This window comes from Carassius auratus, chromosome 7 (assembly GCF_003368295.1).
Source record: "Carassius auratus strain Wakin chromosome 7, ASM336829v1, whole genome shotgun sequence".
NCBI lineage: Eukaryota > Metazoa > Chordata > Actinopteri > Cypriniformes > Cyprinidae > Carassius > Carassius auratus.
Genome location: NC_039249.1, coordinates 33,706,647 through 33,728,065, shown reverse-complemented (window position 1 = coordinate 33,728,065; position 21,419 = coordinate 33,706,647). Strand labels below are relative to the sequence as shown.

Here is a 21,419-nt window from a genome sequence, read left to right as displayed (position 1 = left end):
GTGTCAAGGCAATGATGAGAGCGACCGGTTAGGACAAACTGTTGCAGATATGCTACATATCATGCTATATGCAGACTCTTTCTGTCTCAACTGGTTCACGAGTCGCATGTACCATCTCCTCCGACACCATCTCTTGTTTCTGCCTTTTAGTTTTAGTAACTTAACAAAAATTAACAGTTTTTGGACCTCGATAAGCTGTAGCTCCAACATGATCCGCTCTCTGTCAGTCACCATTGGTCGTAGAAGCCCGCGAGGATCGAGGAATGTAAACACAGTGGAACCCACTTGCGTCAAGTAGCGTTTCGGCAGTTTAGAACAGACATATGCAGAAGTATAAATGCTCATGACGGCGTCACCTACGTGCGTAGCCTACGGCGTACACTCGACACAGAAGTATAAATCGGCCTTTAGCCATCTTCAAGAATCGGCTTAAAACACATCTCTTCCATCTTTATTTGACCCTCTAACTTTATCACTCACTATTCTAATTCTATGATTAAAAAAATCTACCTTTCTAATCTTTTTGTATTCTATCTATTTTCTTTTTATTTATTATATTATTTAAAAGCCCTTGCTATGAATAATGCTAACTGAGACTTGTTATAGCACTTATATATCATTGCTGTTGACATTGTTGATTTTGATTGCTTCCATTGTCCTCATTTGTAAGTCGCTTTAGATAAAACCGTCTGCTAAATGGCTAAATGTAAATGTAAATAGGCACTGGGAGAATGTCATTCATTTCTTCATCTGAAGCTTGCATCCGAAGCATGGCAGGAAAGCTAGGGGACGCAGTGTCTTGGTCCTTACTCAGGGAACCATGATTACATTCTTAACCTGAGTCACTCCCTTTCAAGGGAACTTCAAACTGCGTCCTCTAGTGGTCACTTTGGGGAATAGTATACCCACCCCACCATGCTGAGGGGAGTGCAGGCCAGAACCCTGGCAAGCACTAAGTACCAACTCTACAATTTCCATGGGAGTTGCCCCTGGGACATTAGACGGCTATCTGTGACATTATCCCTTACGGCCAAATGCCTAGGCTACATACCCAAACTTACCTGTTAGGGCCAGTTTCCTGGTCCCGGTGTAGAGCTCAAGGCTTATGTGCATGACCAAGAGCGTGAAAGTCATGACATTTGCCAAGTATGGTAACCCATACTTGCTCAAGGGCACTTCAGCCATGGGTGTTGAGGATGGAAGATAGCTCTGTTCATTAACTCCCCCCACCAACAACTCCTACCAGCACCAAGACTCGAACCTGCAACTTTTGTGTTTCTAGTCCCACTCTCTAGCCATTAGTCATTTTGTGGTCGACCTACAGCCTGATCATGAAAATCAGAAGGGTATGCATACTGCAAACTAGCCAAAGCCCAGCACATCAGATAAGTGAAGGTTATAAATCACCAGATGCTGCTGGTTGCCAGGTGCTCTGGGGAAAAACAGAGAACTCAATTCTCACATGAGAGAACTCTGAATTCAGGAGGAGAGTAGCACGCTCATTGTATAACCTACCACGAGAACAGCCCATGGAGTGAAGAATTCCACTCCTCAGAAGGAGAGAAAACTCGGGCGCTTAAGGGGAAGTAACATGCTCACAATAGCCCTGCATCTTAAGGGAAGTGATGCTTGAAGTGTATTAATAAAGACACACTGGTTGAGTGGACCCCAAAGAACCAAGGTTTAACCAATTTGAAGAAAGGGAACAAAGATGACCCTTACCGTACAGGATTTCAGAAAGTGTGCAAAGTCTTTTGTTCATCACACAATACCATTTTCAGAAATGCCTCCTACACTTCCTGATCAATGCCTCAGCAAGAAGGGATATCCAGGTGACCAGGAAGCCGCTAAGAGAAACCTAACCAGACATCCAAGAAATTATTGCAGTGCCATGTCGGGGGCCTGATGATCAAGAATGATCCCACAGAAGCAACAGAATAATAGTACTCACCCACCCTGGTTCCTGCACTGGAGCCCCACTCAAGGGGCGACTCCCTAACCTCGGTCAGATAAAAATAAACAGCTCAATAATGGTCACAATGGGTATTGGATAAGATACCAATGTAATATAGTTATTTAATATAAATAGATGATACATTATAATTTATCTCAATATTTGGCCGCAGCGGTTGTGCAACGTGATCTCATGAGAATACGTGTGTATTTTTATGTTAAATGTGGTTCTACCACACGTACATTTACTTACGTTTTCATGCACATAAAAACGTACAACTAGGACGTATTTATAGCAGTAAAACGTACAAATACTTACGTGTTAGCAGCTAAAAAAAAATTAAATAATCTAAAGTAAAGTGTGAATGTAAATGAATTCCCATGTATTAATATAAAAATCGTGGCTTTAATGATTTAAATCTGTTGTATTTAATGGTCAAATCAATACATGTTTTTATTGAATTTATTGAAAGCATTTTACTCATCTACTTAATAGGAAATAACATTTCTGTACATGCTGCAAACTCGTTTCGGGGGATTACATAATGTTAAACGAGACTACACTTTGAAACCTTAAAATTAATACAGTTTATGTAATTGTTTAACCATTTTGTTATATTTTGCTGTGTGATTGTCTCCTATCAAATAACTGACAATACAACCATAGATACACAAAAGCACAGCATAAAATTACAAATCACATCCATTTTATTTGTTTGCTGTACTCCATATCTATAGAATCCAGATGTTTGCAAGGAACATATCCAAATTCAGCCCTTTATCAATCGATCTTCATCTTCATTCTCAGCAACAGCGACCGTCACAGTCAAAGCCTACGCTCGTTATGTTTCGAATTTGAAAATAGCGCCAGTGTGCCACACTCGAGAAATGTTACGACATTGTTTACGGCACTGATATCGAACGCTCATTGGTTCTCACCTAATTAACATTCTGTATAAAATGGTTCGGTTTAGGTTCGGGTAGGGTTTTGGGATCTTACATTCATCAAAAAAGTATATAAAAAGGGAAAATATACATAAAAAAAAAAAAAAAAAAAATCAGATATGCATTGAAAAGCAGCTTCATGAGCATATTTCTATGGATAACTGACTGTTCAGAGAACACGTTCTATCTGTACGTATTTGAGGTTGTTTTTACGTAAATTTTGATACGTATCAAACCTGTAATTACGTCCAGATAATACATAAACAGCACTGTAAATATGTAAAGGCACATACATATTGGACAGTTTTAATGTGTGTCTAAATATGTATGCTTTGATTGTGAGATCAGGCTGGGCTGTGAGACTAATGCAATAAAATAAGAGCATGATGCGCATGAAATTGCATTTGTTTCTATATAAGTCTATGCTTGACAATGTTGTAAAGAAAATTTAAATTGTCATTTATCAACTGCATTACAGATAATTATATGTAACAATAATTGTCTTGTCATGCTATATAAATTAAAACAATAGTGATACATCCTCTTCATTTCCTTTCTCATACTCTGATGATATGAAATAATCAAATTCATAATTCATTCTTCTGAAGACCTGATCCTCCCACTGTGGATAATCAACCCAATTCATTTATTAAATGTTGTGGGTTGTTCGTCTGTTAGCCTAAAGATCAGCTTAATTTAGCAAAGCAATCATTTCAGGGACATGGCGAGTTACAGGCTAATGTTTTTTTTTTTTTCTTGTGTGCATTATAATAAAGTCTTTTTTAAAACTGCACAGCATCTTTAGCTCTTTAAACAACATACTCCTTCCTACACCATTCCCTATCACGTACGTCTATGAGAGATGATCGAACCAATCAGAGTAGGATCTGAAGCCAGGTGCTTCTCTTGACACCTGCCATCTTTAGGCTCAATACACCATATATTGAAACAAAATACAGCATTATCATCATACTTAGCTCTTGTGTTTATATTTATGATACATTTTCTATTTATCAAACTACTGTGTTTGATATTTTTACCAGTAGATGGTGTTGTCATCAAACCTATCAAGTTGTTTCTGTGATTCAGACTCTTTTCTTGCTCTGCCTTGACAAATGCAACTTCATTTGTTCTTCATTTTTAAAAACACATTGTTTCAGAAGAACTTGATCATTAATCCTTGAACACAAGCAGAAAATATTTTGCATTCATTTTGTGAGATACAACTGGGATGGAAATGAAAAAGCAAATAACGTTTTTCACTGTTAAAAGGGAGTCTGCACCAGGCTTATACTTTCAGCTAATTTGAATTGTAATTAATTTTTAGCAACACAACATACTGCCAGCATCTGATTGGGAATAATCCTCACTGGTGACATACTTAGGCATTTGTTTTTCATTAAAGCAGTGTTAACAGCTCAACACAGTTCAGTTGAAGAGCAAAGGAAAGCCGTCAACGATAGATACTCAATGGGTTCATTACAAAAGCAGATGAATATATACAGTATATGTGTGTGTTTGTGTGTGTGTGTGTGTGTGTGTGTGTGTGTGTATTCTGTGTGAAGTGATTTTAGTAATAGTTTATGCTTACTTCTGAGGTGACAGAAGGTTTCTTTGATAACACTGTTGTTCCAGGATCAACAAAACACATTGGTCTGTGAACTTTCAGCTGAACTGACAAAGTGAATGTAATATTTTTTTATCATGATGTTGCAAGATCAAACCTGACCTGACCCTGAGGCAGGTTTACCCAGAATCCATCATTCCTTTCCTGCGGCTGCCACACAATAACTGTGTGAGGAGTGTCAAGGCCTGGCTGACTCATCTTTCTCTTGAACTCTTTAATTACACTCAAATGCTGACATTTCAAATGCCTTCGTCTTATGAACAACTGTCTTTTTTTTCTCAGTTTTATCAAACCTCTCCCCATTCAGATATTAAACTCAAGCCCACATTTCAGAAAGTGACTAATGCAGGCAGTTATAAATAAAAGTCATTGTTTTTCTGAGAGCGCTCAGCACTGTTTTCTCTTGAACGAGCAAACTCTTCGCTGTGGATTTGCGTGTGTAAGTCACTCATCTGTCCTGCTCTCGGAGAGACTATAAGTTCAATCAGACAACTGAATTAGTAAAATTTAAGCCATAGGCGACTGTCTACAATTGTAATTTGCAAATCATACAATTTAAATACAATTTAGTTATTTACTTTTATATTTTATTAAAGTTCTATTTTGACCCATATAGCAGGTGATTTATTTATTTATTTACTTCCATAATAATTTGGGGAGGGGGCAGAACAATATAATTCTGCTCAGGACACCTTCAGCCCAGAGACCCTCTCACGGGACACTGCACTGCGCTCACAAAAGCACATGTTTGCATTTGCTTTAAAGCCCTACTGGTTCTTTACATGTTTTATTTGTGTGCTGTTCTGATGTGACGTCACACTCAAAGCATGCGCACAAAAACCCTTCAAACTGTGCCTGATTCCTGAACTAAGATATGTTTTGTCAAAAACACAAGGTTTATGTACAGCATCAGTTGGTTATGTTTAATATGAAAGTAAACAACTGAAAGAAACAGATGCATGTCTGTATATCAGGTGTGTGTAGGTCTTAAAGGGACAGTACTGCACATGCTGCCGACTGTAATTAAAGGGACAGTTCAATACTCTTGACTGAAAAACTTTAAAACAGTTGCTTTAGTAGGATCAACGTATATTGTGTTTTATCTTTAGTTGTTCACTCAACTTTTTGAATGCTTCTGCTAAATACTATTGTACCTGAAAATAAAACACAGTTTATTTTTATTTGTGTATTATGTGTATTTGTAATGTGTATCTTTGTTCTATTTTTTTTTAATACCAAAAATAAAATAATGACAAAAAAAATATTTATCTTCTCCCACTTAGGCCTAAATATCCGCCATACTTTTTAATTTTTTCATATTTTGTTACCTTAATATAACAAGCTTTGTCTCTATAGGGATATTCGTTTGGCTGTAATGCTCAAACACTAACATGACAATCAATCATGATAAAATCATGAGATTTAAAAAATAAATAAATAAAGAATAGACATTTTTGCAGTATCGCCCAGCCGTTTCATGTCATGGGACCTTTACAGTATATCACAGTAGAATACAGATTTTAATTTGTAATACTATTTCCCAATATGACTATTTATTTTTTGTCTTATCAAAAAACACAATCCATTTTTTCCCTGTACTTTATTAAATAATTGCATAAATGCTACATTTCACATTCATATACAATTGCCTAGTTTAATAATTGCATTGCCGTTTCACAGATAGATAGATAGATAGATAGATAGATAGATAGATAGATAGATAGATAGATAGATAGATAGATAGATAGATAGATAGATAGATAGAACGTTTAATAAAATAGAAACATCATATTATTATAAAAATAAAAATAAATGCATTTAGAAGGACAGCACCCTGTTCATTAAAATATTCTTAAAAAAATACAAATTCTAAATACCACACTAAAGAAGAAAACAAAGACAGAAACAAAAGGGAATCATGTCGTTCTCACTGAACGCTAACATCCTCACACCTCATGAGCTCTTGAGATTTCGGTTTGACTGAGAGGAGAAATGACCAACGGGCTCGAGTTGGTTCCGTCAGCGTTGGGATGAGGATTGAAGTACGGACGGATGGCTCCGTCAAACTTGCAGTGTTTGAACGAGTAAATGTGTGACTTAGCCTCAATATCATAGAAGGAGACCAGAGCCTCCTCACAGTCCACAAACACTCCCAGCTTCCGGGGTTTGGAGGAGAGCTGAAACTGGATCGGAGGGTCTTCAAAAGCTCCGTACATGCTTTGAGCACAGAGCATGATGGCCCAGTAACCCTCGCTGGGTTTGTAGGACACTTTACCTCTCCGGTTCGCTGTATCGCTCACAACCCCCAGCTCCCAGCCCACTTTATTCCCCACCTCCACCACCCAGAAAGCTCTTCCCGAAGTGATGAGAGGTTTCCCCAGGACTCCTCCGACCAGGTCGAACCGCTGCGGGCCGCCCGGGATGTCGTGCCTTGCTCCGCTGTCACGCACCGCTTTGCCGTCTTCAGACACCTCTAAGTGCGGATGCGCCGTTTCAGCGTCCAGAGTCACGTTTACTGCACAAAGACCAGAGATTCTCAGTTACTGCATGTGTGAGATTCTGCAAAGAACGAGAGATCTGTAAACATGCAACGACAAGAACTAGCTCAAAAACTGTTTCACACATACCTGAGAAGCTGTGAATCCTTCTAATTTCTGTAAAAATAAATAAATAGTGAACAAATTTATAAATTTAATTTACAGTTATGAGACCATAATACACCTTGACACTGTTCACTTAATTGTTTTGAATTTGCACTTTAAAAGTATATTTTAAAACTGTACTTGCAGATAATATGATATTAATAGATTAAAATGCTACTTAAGTGACTTAAAAAGAACTTGAAAAACACTCATGTACACTTTTAAAAAGTTACCTTTGTAAAAATGTCACATTAAAATGTTTTACTTTAAAATGCATTTTAAAATGTCAAAATAAATTGCATTAAAGTATATTTTAGTGTATTATAAATGCTTCAGGACATTCAGCGGTACTTATTTCAAAGACAGTAAATGTAATTATGAGATTACATATGAAGATTTAAACTCTGTAAGTTCAACAAAATTGCATTAAATGTATACTGCAATGCATTTTAATTTAATCACATTTAAAATGCAGTAAAGCATCTGAAAACAGCACTGAAAAAAGTAAAAATAAAAAATAATCGGCTCAAATTTTTATATTGACTGATCCCATCTAATTTTCAATTGGCCAAAGTGTGTAACCAGTCACAAACAAAATGAAGAGTTAGACAGGAGTTAAAAAACTAATTTTTATTTTTACATCGAGTGTAGTATGAGTTTGGATAAGTCTATACAAATGCTATTTCTGAGCGATTGCATCACCACGTTCAGATATAATCTCTCACCAGCAGTGCAGAGTTTCTTTAGATGTGTGTCGATCTCATCCATTAACTCTGCATTTATGTTGCTCATTGTGCCAAAGTTTAAATCGGTGTCAATGGAAAGCGTCCAGTCATCTGAGAACTCAGCTGGCACGGCCGGATAGGACTGAGAAAGCCCAAAACACACATTAAACATTTAGTAAATATACTATAAGTTTTACGTCAGTTGTTAGTCAAGTTTGACTAACCTGGATGAAGAGGATGTCATCTTCCTCATTCTTGGTGCGATTCAGAGTCTCGATGGATTCCTTGTACTTAAGAATGTCTTTTTGTATTTGTTGTGTCTTCTCGTCCATCTCTTTCTTCAAGCACCTCCTTCCTTCCTCCAGAGGAGCGAGCAGCTTCTTCTCTGTGCTCCTCAGCGCCTCCATCAGTGCAGCAAACACCTGCTGTATCTCCTGCTGCTCCTCCTCTAGCAGAGCCTGTCAAGAGTGAACGCATGGTGGACACAATTACATGCATTTTCTAGGTCTGGAAAACTCTAATAGGATTGACTGGCTTTACATCATTTCGCTGAGTCTGGATCAGTGTTGTTATTAAATCTAAATCTGAAGAAAAAATTATCTTTGAAAATTAGGTCAAGCCAAATGATATGAAAAAAATAATATGAAAAAAATCTAAAATGTAATATATAATTCATTTATATGTACATACATTTTAATATACACTATGATTACATAAATGTGTCAGGCTGTGTTGTTTGCTGAATGTGCCAGGGTTTGCATTGTAAATCAGCTCATTGTCTTTTCCTTGTCTTTTTTGGAAAGCTAGTTCCCTTTCAAGGGAACTTTGAACTGCATCCTCTAGGGGTCGCTATGGGGAACACCTCGTCGTGACCCGTGTCTGAAGCATACATTGAAAAAACAGCTACAGCCTCTGACGTCACTCCCGCCGTGACTATAAACAGGCACCGGGAGAACACGTCATCCTCTTATTCGTCTTCACTGACTGTTCTGTTTGAAGCGTGCATCTGAAAGAACTGGTAAAAGCGATCTTTCTCTCTATATCATGGCGACTACTAGCAAGCGTTTAGACAATGTGTGCATTAATGTCGGCGTTAGTCAGAAAAAAAGGCAGCCATCTGCTTCCCGCGGTTCAGGACCTGTCCCTGCTCAGGCATGGAGGAGAATGAGCTCGTGAGAATACAGGTGGATCTGTCTGAATGGTTTAAAGAGGGATTTTCCCTTTCGCACCATAATGGCGGTTCTGGTAAATGGTAAATGGTAAAGTTCTCCTGTCCTGTGTATGTAGAGCTGTTAGAGGTTATGGATCGCGCCACGGCAAAGTTGGACTTGCCATGAAAATGCGCTAACAAGGTGACGATGTAAGGACATTAAAAAAGAAAATATGAGACTGAGTTCTCTGTTTTTTTCTTCCCCAGAGTGCTTCAGTATTGTTTCCACTGATCGAGCAGATGACTCTCAAACATATTGTTTTGAGATGCACCATTCCATCTATGAGCTGCTCTGTCAGAGTGCCACGAGACGCCCTCCTTAGAACAGTATTTGGAAATCCATGCTATGGTAAGTGTGCACGTGAAGTCTTTGCCCACTTTCTGTAATCTACACTATGGTTAGTTTGCACGCTAGTTGTCTGCGTTCTTTCTAAAATCCTATAAGGTGAGGGCTTGGCGCGATTGCTTCGTGCCCTTTCTTGAGTTGGTAAAAGCCCCGTTCATCTTGGGCACCACTCCACCTATGTATCCTCGGATACCTATCTAAACAGGTTGTTGCTTCTAGAGAACTGTTGAGACAACTCTTTCAGCAGGATTTTGCTTAAGCTAGCGGTAACTCCTGTGTGACAGGAAAGACAGGGTTCTTAGCCGTATCCCTTTAAAGGAAGCTTTCCTGATTCTAAGCCTTCAGCTCTACCCCGGGCCGAGGCCCTAACAATTAAGTTTGGTATGTAGCTTAGGTCTTTGGCCGTAAGGGGTAAACTTCCCAGGGATAACTGCCGTGGAAATGGTACAGTAGGTACTTAGTGCTCCCTTCGAAGGGAATGTCTCAGGTTACGAATGTAACCATAGTTCCCTTTGTAGGGAAGGAGACACTGTGTCCTCTAGCTCCCTGCCATGCTTCGGACGCAAGCTTCAGACGAAGAAGTGAATGACGTGTTCTCCCGGTGCCTGTTTATAGTCACGCTGGTAGTCACATCAGAGGCTGTCGTCGGCCAACTCGTTGATGTTTTTTCAAAGTATGCTTCAGACACGGGTCACGATGAGGTGTTCCCCATAGCACCCCCTAGAGGACGCAGTGTCTCGTTCCATACTCAGGGAACCATAGTTATATTCGTAACCTGATATGATTTTTCTTATCACTTCATATTCATGCATTTTCCAAACTGCTTGTCTAATTTTAATACATATTTGCATATTTTGTTCCGTATGTACCTGGTGTTTTGCAGCTGATTCCTTAAGCTCCTCAAGTTTGTCTTCCCTCTGATTGATCATCCTTTCCATCACTTCAATAGTGTTTTGCTGTATGGCCTGTACAAACACACACACCAAGCTTTCTGAGTACACAATTCATTTAAAATCAGAAGGTTACAGAATTTATATTTTAAATCAGTGTTATTAAAGTATTATGGATATAGCATTATAGTTTTTGCAAAAAAAAAAAAAAGTACTATATCATTGTTATTTTCTTTTTTTATTCTTTGGATAAAAGCATCTGACTAATTTAAATGCTGATGTTTTTTTCACACTTAATAGAATTTGTATTTGTTCTTTTTTAAGGAACGTTTGGAACACCCGCTCAGGTGAGAAAACTGATCTGTGTTGTTTCCTGACAGCTGTGTGTTCTCACCTGTCTCCTGCCTCGCTCGGCCTCCACAGGTATCACGTCTCCATCCGTCTTCACACACAAGGTGCAGATGCAGCGCTCCTCACATCTGCTGTAGAGCTCCAGAGGTCTGCCGTGTGTATTGCATGCTCTCTGATCCAGCTTCTCTACAGGCTTCACCAGCTTGTGGCCCTTGAACCTCGGCATAGACTGGTGAGGCTTCAGGTGCTCGTCGCAGAAGGAGAGTGAACAGATCAGACAGGACTTCACGGCTTTAAACGTGAGGTGTTCGTCACAGACGTCACATGGAATCGCATCTCTTTCTCCACAGAAGAGGTCTAGGTTGGGGAGCTGAGTCTGGTGAAACTCTTGCAGCAGGGCTTCGATCGCTTCGTTCACGGAGGGTTTGGTGGTCACCAGCTCCTGGCAGAGAGGGCACTGTGCGTCGGACCTGCTGATGTGCTTGTCCAGACAGCCCTTGCAGAAGGTGTGTCCACAGCTGGTTGAGACCGGATCTGTCAGCAGGTTCTTGCAGATGGGGCACTGAAGATGGCGAGAGATGTCCACGGGTGTAATCATTGTGGTTGTGTTGACTGGTAAACTCAAGGATAGACCGAAGAGCTGCAGCAACATCAACAACAATAACAATAACTACAGCTGAAACAGCAATTATGGGCCAAGCACAAAAGAAGCGAAGTGAAAAGCTAATCAAACATGATCGAGAGCATCAGAACATGGTCCTGATTTGATATATCATGTGTCAGTGCAATAGAAGTGTTACCAAGATGCTGCATGAAACACTGCAGCTCCATTATAGAACAGTTGTCTATGAGTTACAGTAAAACAAATGATCACAAACACTCTAGGAGTATGTTTTTATTTTATTTTTTTGAGCTGATTCGAGATGACAGACAGCAAAATGTACAACTTTTAAAAAAATGTTTACTGCTGGATTCTGTAAGATCCAATGAAATCAGATTTATTGGACAAACAGATTTATTGGCTGCAAGCCAGCAGTGTTGGGGTTTACAAATAATGTGAGTTATGTAATCAGATTACTCTTTTTTTAACTACTAAAGTAACTCATTATTTTTAATTGACAAGAAAATACCTGAGTTACTTTTTTTTTAATACGTAACACGAGTTACTTTGTACTTTGGGTTGAGTAAATCTCCACATTCATTTACTCATCATACTTGCACAAACACAGATTCAGCATTCCTCAAAATGAATAAAAACTGTGAAAAGCAAATTCAGAATATGACACAAACCTGCAATAATTCAATATGTTAAATAGCACAGATATCTTATATGTATTTAATCCCATTTTATTAACCAGTGCCTTTGCTGCTGACCTTTGATGATCTAATTCAACCATAGTAATAAGCAAAAATTACTTTAAATAAACATAAGATGTGTGTGTGTGTGTGTGTGTGTGTGTGTGTGTGTGTGTGTGTGTGTGTGTATATATATATATATATATATTTTATTTTATTTTTATTTTTTTTAACCCATCACCTTCAGTCTGAGGAAATTAAAGGGTTTTTACATTTTCCAAAAATATAACTTATATAACCCTGGCCCAAATGAGTAAAAGTAATGAAAAATAACATAACACATTGTTGGATAAAAACTAAGCAATGCAATAAGTTATTTTTAGAGAGTTATGCAACAATGTAATGCATTACTTCTAAAAGTAACTTTCCCCGAAACTGCGAACCAGGATCCCCCCTCCCTTGTCTATGATATTCTGGTCTGTAGATCCCGTCGCTCGAGTGATTTATGTCGATTATTGTCTGACAGGTAGGCTACATGAAAAAAAAAGAAAAAAGAAAAATAATTTCTTACCGCAGCACCCATGGCACGAGAGACTGAAAAAACAGCAAGACGAATCATAAAGATGCGTCTCAAAGACATTTGAAGCACACAAAACAACTAGTACTTAACCCTTAAACCTCTGGTGGCATTAGTTCTGCTTTTTGACAATCAAATGAAACACAATATCATGTCAGAATAACATTTCCTTTTCATTTTGAGGAAGTAGAGGTTTTCCAAAAATAAACCTGACAGATGAATAATGGGTGTTCCATAATTTTCTAGCTTTAAATAAAAAAAAAAATAAAAAAAATAAAACTTTTATGATTTTGTAGTAATAATATATTTATTTCCCTTGTGTTATCCAACAGTCTTATCTTGCTGATTGCTTGTGTGATGGATTAGAAAAGTCCGATTGGACGAATCATGTTCATCACTGAAGTTTGATACTTTTTAATACAATAGTACACACAATAGCATGAGCAACAGTAAGAGTGACCCTAGGCTTTGCAAACACCAGTAATGATCAGGAGAGTCAGACTTACCTTGACGGGGTATCAGCTATGGATTCTCTTTAATTTCTGCTTCTCTCTCCTCCTATTTATGTACAGTACAGTTTCGTTTCTTCACAATCTCTCTCCATTGGCATCAACTGTAATTCCAGGAAAAAGAAACCCCTCCTAGAAGTTACAACACTCCAGTTTTACATTAATTTGCATAATTTGCTCAGGGTGTGTGCATCACAGCTTTTCATATACATGCATTTAGTAAATCAGAAGCATCACATAACCAGCATCCAACATATTTTTGACATTCTTGTTTGTCATCAACCTGACACTCCGCAAGTCCTCGTTCACTTTTTTTTTTATTTCACTCTTCTCTTTATTTTATAAAAGCACACATTTACGTTGTTATTATTTGTGTATACAAATAAAAGTAGACAATTTACAGATTCGATTGATGTATTGTTCTTATCTGTATAATTAAAACTGACGGAGTAATTTAAGCTCCTTTGCTTTGGACAACATTATAAAGGCTGAGAACAACACAAGTGCTACAGCTGTGGTGTCAAACTAGACATGTTGCAACCTTTTAACAATCCATGACGTTTCAAAGCAGTTTTCCAGGACATTAACAATGTAAATGCAAGTGAAAGTGAAACCTATGAGCATTTCACCATGAAATGAAAGCTTCTGGGGAAATAAAACTAATATGCAGAATGTGAAACTGATGAGTGATGAAAATATATGTGTGAGCCTTGACCACAAAACCAGTCTTAAGGGTCTTTTTTATTGAAATTTATACATCATCTGAAAGGTTTAAGGTTATGATCTGACAATATTTGGCTGAAGTACAACTATTTAATAAATCTGGAATCTGAGGGTGCAAAAACAAATCTAAATATTGAGAAAATCACCTTTTAAGTTCTTAGCAATGAGCCAGAGCAATGCCATCTGTCACACTGGTTATAATAGATCGGACTACATAGGAATAATAATCACATTTTCACCAAACACTCAAATCAGTGTAATGTTAAATACTGCCTGAGCTCTAGTAAAGACTGGGATGGAGGTGTCCCCTTAGTTTTATTTGGCCTCCGTGAGACTGTTCATGGGTTTAGTCCGGCAGATTTAGTGTCTGCTCAACATTTTAAAAGAAGGAATGCGGAGTGAAGATGAGTCACCAAAAGAAAACACACTAGATTATGTGAGCCATTTTAGGGAGCAGTTACACAGTCCCAGACAGTTACCCCCTGCATAGGATGGAGGGGTATATAGACAATTTAGGTTTTGCTAAATTTGTAACCAAGTTAGACTTACTGCAGGTAACTGGATAGGGTAACAGCGGATGATTTTGTCCAATATAAGGTCATGGCATTCGGATTACGAAACGCTCCGGAGTACCGAACTGTAATGCTTACCTTCCTGATCCAGTGCCTTATTCCTCTGGTTGGCAAGAACATCTGGCCCTGCTTAGGCCAGTGTTTGAATGATTAGCCAATGCCTCTTTACTGATTAATCTTGCAAAATGTGAGTTTGGAAAGGCCACCCTAACATACCTGGGCAAGAGAGTCGGTCAGGGTCAAGTCCGGCCTGTCAGTCCAAAAGTCTCCATTATTGTTGAGTTTACAGTGCTCATGACTTTTTAGCGTAATTTTTGCCTACATTGTTCAACCATTGTACATACTCTTACTAGTCTGTTGAGTCCTGCCATAGATTTTGGCCCAATCCCAAATCTACTCCTTAGCCCTTCCCCTTTCCCCTCCGTTTCGCGCGTTCACGTGAAGGGGTAGGGGTGTCTCGATTCTCTTTTGGTTGGAGGGGTAGGGGTAAGGGGAAGGGCCAGATAGCCCTTAAAACTAAGACTTTTCGGGACCACACTTCAAACGAAGGGGTATGAATTATCTCGGCAACATGGCTGCTACAGCGAACAAAAAGACACATAAATGTAAGCTTTGTTGGCATAAATATAGATTTTAACGAAAAGTAATCATTTGTTTTATGTTACATTCAATTGTGAGTTCATATTAATGGTCATGTTACTCAAAGAAATGTTTGCAAAAAATCGCTAATATTCGTCATATCATTAAAGACTGCATGATAGTGCAACAGCATATGTCTGATCGGGGTGATAACTTCCGTAGACACTGATGGGGGCTAATCCCCCAATAATCAGAAATCGCTAAACCGTTTTCTCAAATATTGCCCATTCGAGAGAGAGAGAGAGAGAGAGAGAGAGAGAGAGAGAGAGATGGAGGTTGTGTGTATTGGCGTCTGTGTGTTTATCTTTTTAGAGTGAGTTTACTCAAAAACAGCGATTGTATCCTCTCGTCGCTGGAAAATATAATGTAGCAATTCAGTATTTAAACTGTATTTAATAAAAGTCATGGGGCAGCGTTGACAAGTTTATATTCTCCTGGATGTGTGAGCTGCGCGATTTCCGATATGTGTGTGTGTGTGTGTCAGTAAGCAGCTCATTAATACAGAACGATAATTAAAGGCTCTAATGCACAATAGCACACCAGTATATGTGTGCATTATAAGAGCTAGACGACGAATGATGGCGTGTGACGTCATGGTAGTGGTGTCACAATCCTTAGGGGAATATTTTCTCCCCTACCCTTGACACTCTGGGGAAGGGGAAGGGGTATAAATAGAATTGGGATCGTGCCTTTGTGTGTCTTGACAGCAAGCTTTTGACAATGTGAATAATTTACAGAACCTGTACTCAAAGAGCTGAATTTTTCGATATTTTTCACGGAAACTCAACAAACATCAGATCAATTACTCAACCATTGAAAAAGAAACTGTAGGACTTCTTTTAGTGTTACAATGTTTGTAAGTTTATGCTGGCTCGCCTCCGTTACCCATGACTGTATTTACAGATCACAACCCATTGGTTTTCCTGTCAAGAATGTGATGGTCCTTGACTGTTCAACATTATAACTTAAATATAAAATGTTAAAAAGGTTCTGCAAATGTTGTTGCAGACACATCGTCTAGAGCTTAAATCTGTGTGATTCTTCTTTGCTCATGATTTATAGTTAAGTCTTTAGGAGGGGAGTGTTACGTGTGTAAGTTGTGTAATGTTTGTGTGTAGTTTGTGTGTATGTGCTCCGTCGGTCTGTCAGTCATCGTTCTGGAGGATGACACTCTGCTCCATGTTGTCCAGTCATCAGTTTAAAGGTCTGATACTGTCCCGCGTGTCTCAGCTTCTGCTCACTTTGCTTGTACACTCACTGTTGTGTTGTCTTTCATCTTAATTGTGAAAGTTTTATGTTATGTGTGTGAATACTTCTGGAAAGTGCTTTGCTGAATACAGTGTGTAGAGTGTACAGGTTATGTTGACCGTTCAGTCTTCACCAGATCTGATGTGTGTGAAACGGTGTGAAGGTCACGTGACACACACTGACCTCATGTGGGGTCATTCTGATGAATCACACACACTCAGGAGAGATGGCCACCCGCTGTACGGGTTTGGTTTTGTCTTAATGTAGTTAGTGAAGTTTAGGGCATTATTTTTCGTTCTGTAATTTTCTTTTGGTAGTTATTTTACAAAAAGCTAGCTGTTTGTTTTATTAATTTCTTTTATTTGGCAGCTCTCGTTCTCTCCCATCCTACCGTTATTTTAGTTTTGTCATTGTTATGTTATTTTCCCGTAAATATTGTAAATACTTTCACCTCACTTTCACAGCAGTGCAGTTAATAGCTCGAGAATAATTTCTGGAAATATCTTTCTCTTTATTTTGCCGGCCAGCATTCTTGTAGATGTACTGTATACACACATATATGATATTTTCCCATTCTCCCCCAGATACACATAGCTCAAGCAAAGAAAAATACAATAATAATAATAATAATACAACTAAATAAATAAAAGCTGTCCTTGAATAAGCCTGAATTCTGCCTCTGTCTCCATCTGCTGGTAATACATATGATGATCAACTGGAAAAAGATCTCAAAACTGATCTGAAACTGTGCCCCCAAATCATGCATCAAAGACTAGCTTTGTTTATTTTATACATGCATTGTATGTGTGTGTGTGTGTGTGTGTGTGTGTGTGTTTATTTCTGTATTTACAACTTTGATTTGAAGAAGATGTATATTATGAAATTTATGTATATATTGAAGAAATGTACAGTATATTAAAGTTTGAGAACCCACTCAACCCAGTTAGTTATGATTGTTAAAGCAAAAAGTGGTACAGCACTCCCAAATCTCGAAATCTGAGCTGTGAGGAAAATATGAATTTAAACATATTTCTTAAGTAATTTAAGGCTTTATAAAAATGCTAGTGCTGAAATCTGCGGTGTCAGTCTCTGTCTCCATCTGCTGGTCTGAAATCAGATAATCAAGCAGAGATGGATGTGTACAGTCATGTCTGCTGTTTCAGACTCACACAAGGCCACGAGTCCGTCTGGACAAAGAGGATGGGGAACTGGAAATGTGGCCTAATTTACACATTTCTATGATCTATCTATGGAGTTTCAAACACATAATTCAAGGGCAAATATGAAAGAAGAACACAAGAGTTACACAAGAGGAACATATAAACTGTGTCAATGAACTGCATCACAGGGTTATTGCCGCCCACATTTTCTATTCGGTTTTTGGTGATTTCTGCCTGGAAAAATTGAGATGGGATTTTTAACATTGTATAATTTTTGGAGCTTTTTGTTAAGTTCTGCTTTTGTTAAAGTCTTCACTTTGCCTTTCTCGTCCGGTCCATAGTAGCCCAACCCTGTGTACTGACCATCCTTCAGACAGCAGGTGGCTCTCCAGAAATACTTTGACACATAGACTCTATTCTTCAGTTTAGGGACGTCCATGTCAGGAACTACACCAGTCACCACATACGCCTCCTTATCACAGGAGTTCAGGTCCGTCATTACAGCTTCCTCATGTCTCAGCCATGTGTTACGATTGAAAGTCAACTTCTGTGGAGCTGCGTTGGTCGGTGTGGCAGATGATTGTTGGTGTGGAGCACAGGATAGAGATGACCTCTGTCATACTTAGATTTATGATAGTCGCTGTTCGGAGCCTGATTAGTGCCAATATTGTTACCATTACCTTGGGACAACATACATTTATCATTGATAGAAGGTACATCCAGCTAAAGGGATTGAGGAAAAATAATGTTAAATAAAACTGACTTTTTAATACATCAAACACTTAAATACACCAGTTGTAATATCTCAAAATGACAAACTTCACCTTTAATCTTACTCTGGTAATATAGATGTGGACAGCATTTACCTGAGGTTCAATGTACCAGGCGTCACATCTCCCAATGGTTCTGCTGCGGTTATACACATTCGCCGAGAAGACGGGGATCTTCAGACTCGTGCTGTACAAAGTTGCATAAAGATAAATTGGCTGAGATTTGTCATCCAGAAGACACTGACAGATGGGTTTGAGAGAGACGTCCTCTGGTGTGAAGACAGGAGCGGTATTGTCCAAGAAAAACTGTTTGCATTTGTCAAATTTATCTACAACTTCACTCATAGTGAAGAAACATACAGAAGAAAGTAACAGAAGAAGAATGAAATGTCTCATGGTGAATCTCTGAAATTGTCTGTTTGCCTGAAAACAGAAGAGAGTCTACAGAAAGGTCCTTTATATAGTCGAAGGGAAGGGACGGGAATCACATGATCATATGATTATATTATGTGTACATTTTGTGAATGCAAAGTTCAAATTCATATTTTCCTGAAATTCTAATATTTAAGGTTCAAGAAAAGAAATGCAAGCCAGACCTTTGCTTGCTTTGCTCCAATTAAAGGATGGATTAAATGAAAAGATAAAATGAATAATAGTAATACTTATAATAAAATAAAGGGACAATCATTCTTTTTAAATTATTTATGCTTTTATTTTACTTAATTTTTCATAATTTCATAATTAAAAACTATTATTAAAATAATAAGAGTCAATTAATGAAATAAATAATAATAATGATAGTAATGATAAAGTCAAAGTAGTCAAAATATTGAAAATCATGAAACCAAGAATAATGTAATATTGGATTTGTGGAAATGATTATTAATCTGACTGAGAACTGTTTAAAGTATTTCATACACAAAGACGAGACAAAGCTTCTTTAGATGGATCATTTGGCTAAACACACAGAAACCATCTGTATCAACACACCTCAAATGTATATTTGAACAGGATGCAGTAATTATTCTCTTTATTTCATACTACAGGGAAATGAAGTCCAAACAGAGGCGTATACTGATGCTCATCATGTGACCGGGGACCAGAGCCCATCTGCAGCTTATTTTAATCTAAGAGTTTCATTATATAAGGTGATAAACTATTATCACATACAAACACTATCTGGATATCTGAAGATCTGAGTTCACAACATTTATTAAACACCCATAATAACGTGCAACACACTGTATGGTATGTCTTTAATAAACCTACACTGTTAGGAATTGATGTAATTTTTACAATAAATGTTACAACAATGCACTGTATTCATGTTTTTGTTGTAAATTCAAATGCATGATGGGAAATTAACGAACAGTCCTGTAATATTATTGTAACTACACTGTAGAAGCATTTTTTTACAGCCACCGCATAGCATTGTGGGATCGCTGCTGTTTGACTTTTGAAATTACGCGGCCAACGGACGGTAGCAGAAGTATTTTAACATTTTTGGAGGAAAGAACATGTCTCAGGTATGTAACATAAAATCTGTTTTATAAGTCTTTATATATTAATACTGGTGATCTGAGTGAGTGCTGATTGTTTAGTTTGGTATAATTCAGTGGAATAGGGTGAAGTTAGTTAAAATCGCATCTTCATACTCTATCCAAATTTCCATCGCAAGAACTTTACCCAGAAACTATGGACTTTGGGCTGGTACTCGGTGTGCTTCCACCGCAGCTACCATGATCTAAATAAAGTTATGGGTAAATAAAATGTCCCTCAGAAAGTCCCTGCTCGCGAGGTACTTGTTCAAAGGTAACGTTACTGAGCTTTCGGGAGTGGCAATGCAGCAATGTAATTTCAACCGCCATTTCTTTTGATAATTTTTGAAATATTACTGTCATCGTGTCATAAAAGGTATAGTGTTTTAACTATTTCAGGCGAGAATGTAGTTGTTTAAAACTCAAATATGCGGTTTATTTATAAAGACTGCGTCTATTAAAAAATGTGTTTCGCTGATGTCGGAGACGGTGAGCTCCATGCGATCAGCTGGGTCTCTTTAGTGGTTAAGAATACAATATATTTTGTTTTGGGTAAACCTAACAGGTAATCTTTGGTCTTTATTCAGTTAATCTATTAATATGTTAAAATGAAAAAAAAAAAAGACAATAGGCTACTGTTTGATTAATATTTCGTTTTATAGAATGTAGGCTTACACATTTCCCTGAACTTCATTTCTGCGGCTATTAATATGTTTAACGAATGAAAATGAAAATGAAAGGAGGCAGTGGTGTTTGATATCATATTTCATCTTATTAAATGTCTTTGGAAGGGACAACTGTGATCCGGCCCCACAACAGCCTTCTGAATGAAGACCTTCGCTGTCTACGTGTCTAACTAACAGTATCCTAAAGAGGCCTCAAGCACTAAAGGTTAAACGGTTTAAACACTTAGAAAGAAAATAGATCATTCTCATATCACAACATCCCATGAATCACTTTCTTTTTGTTCAGTATTGTTAGGATCTATGATACTCTATGCATTGATGTCAAAAGACAGGTTTCCATCCAATTCCTTTGCACCTTTTAAGCGCATTCGTAGAAATTTGGCAAATAAACCCTATCAAACAGCTCTGTTATGTAAATCAGAAATGGACAGGAGAGTAGTCATGAAACGCTGTGGGATCAAAACTTTAGGGACAACTTAAAACAGCTGATAGAGTTGCAACAAATGTGCATTTATGTTGCATTTATTAGCGAGTCAATCCACGTAAAAAGTTTTATTCACATTAGAATATTTTATGTGAATTTGAACCGTTTCCATTCAGGATTTTTGTTTTGCTTTCAAAAGGTTAAAATGTGCATTAAAAAGCTGGATGGAGACAAAGCTATTGCTATTTAGTGTCTAACACAGAGTTGGTATTGCCCTGCAAGACATTTATGTAAACACAGAGAAGTCTGACAGACAGCAGTTTAACATTACAATTTTCATTAATTAAGTCAATTTTTGGGTTAAAGGGGTCATATGATGCAATTTTAATTTTTCCTTTCTCTTTGGAGTGTTACAAGCTCTTGGTGAATGAAGAAGATCTGTACAGGGAGGACATATGTGCCGTTCATACGGGACACGTCCCCACTAGGATTTTAATATTGCCTAAAACATCCAGGTCGATCGATGTGTGAAATTCATGAGATCTAAAGAGAGCAGAACAGACAGCTCCTTAAGCTTTTGAAATCGCT

At 37.9% G+C, this 21,419-nt stretch overlaps 2 protein-coding genes across 3 annotated transcripts; both read right to left on the bottom strand.

The window, feature by feature from the left end:
* Positions 1-6,095: 6,095 nt before the first annotated feature.
* On the bottom strand, positions 6,096-14,438 carry LOC113106572 (E3 ubiquitin-protein ligase TRIM21-like). 2 transcript variants are annotated; one of them, XM_026268650.1, is made up of 9 exons: positions 14,344-14,438; positions 13,069-13,175; positions 12,557-12,579; positions 10,733-11,329; positions 10,318-10,413; positions 8,117-8,350; positions 7,893-8,034; positions 7,153-7,179; positions 6,096-7,040 (listed from the first exon to the last, which is right to left on the bottom strand). In XM_026268650.1, exons 3-9 carry the CDS (start codon positions 12,566-12,568, stop codon positions 6,472-6,474), a joined length of 1,677 nt encoding a protein of 558 aa, XP_026124435.1. In that variant the 5' UTR covers positions 12,569-12,579; positions 13,069-13,175; positions 14,344-14,438; the 3' UTR covers positions 6,096-6,471. The 2 variants fall into 2 exon arrangements, with proteins under 2 accessions (XP_026124435.1, XP_026124436.1); XM_026268651.1 differs by lacking the exons at positions 12,557-12,579; positions 14,344-14,438.
* A 2,315-nt stretch (positions 14,439-16,753) lies between these two features.
* LOC113105336 (endonuclease domain-containing 1 protein-like) lies at positions 16,754-18,700 on the bottom strand. The gene is made up of 2 exons (XM_026266378.1): positions 18,280-18,700; positions 16,754-18,136 (listed from the first exon to the last, which is right to left on the bottom strand). The coding sequence occupies exons 1-2, from the start codon at positions 18,577-18,579 to the stop codon at positions 17,954-17,956; spliced, it is 483 nt and encodes a 160-aa protein (XP_026122163.1). The 5' UTR covers positions 18,580-18,700; the 3' UTR covers positions 16,754-17,953.
* Between the last annotated feature and the right edge of the window lie 2,719 nt (positions 18,701-21,419).

Bases quoted from the DNA above. Each gene is read 5' to 3' on its own strand.
- LOC113106572 (XM_026268650.1), bottom strand. The intron at 8,351-10,317 runs GTACATACGGAA...CACTCTTGACAG, and splicing joins AATCAGCTGCAAAACACCAG to GCTCTGCTAGAGGAGGAGCA. The intron at 7,041-7,152 runs GTATGTGTGAAA...GTCTTTGTGCAG, and splicing joins AAGGATTCACAGCTTCTCAG to TAAACGTGACTCTGGACGCT.
- LOC113105336 (XM_026266378.1), bottom strand. From the start codon at position 18,579: ATGAGACATTTCATTCTTCTTCTGTTACTTTCTTCTGTATGTTTCTTC. The intron at 18,137-18,279 runs GTAAATGCTGTC...CAATCCCTTTAG, and splicing joins CCTGGTACATTGAACCTCAG to CTGGATGTACCTTCTATCAA.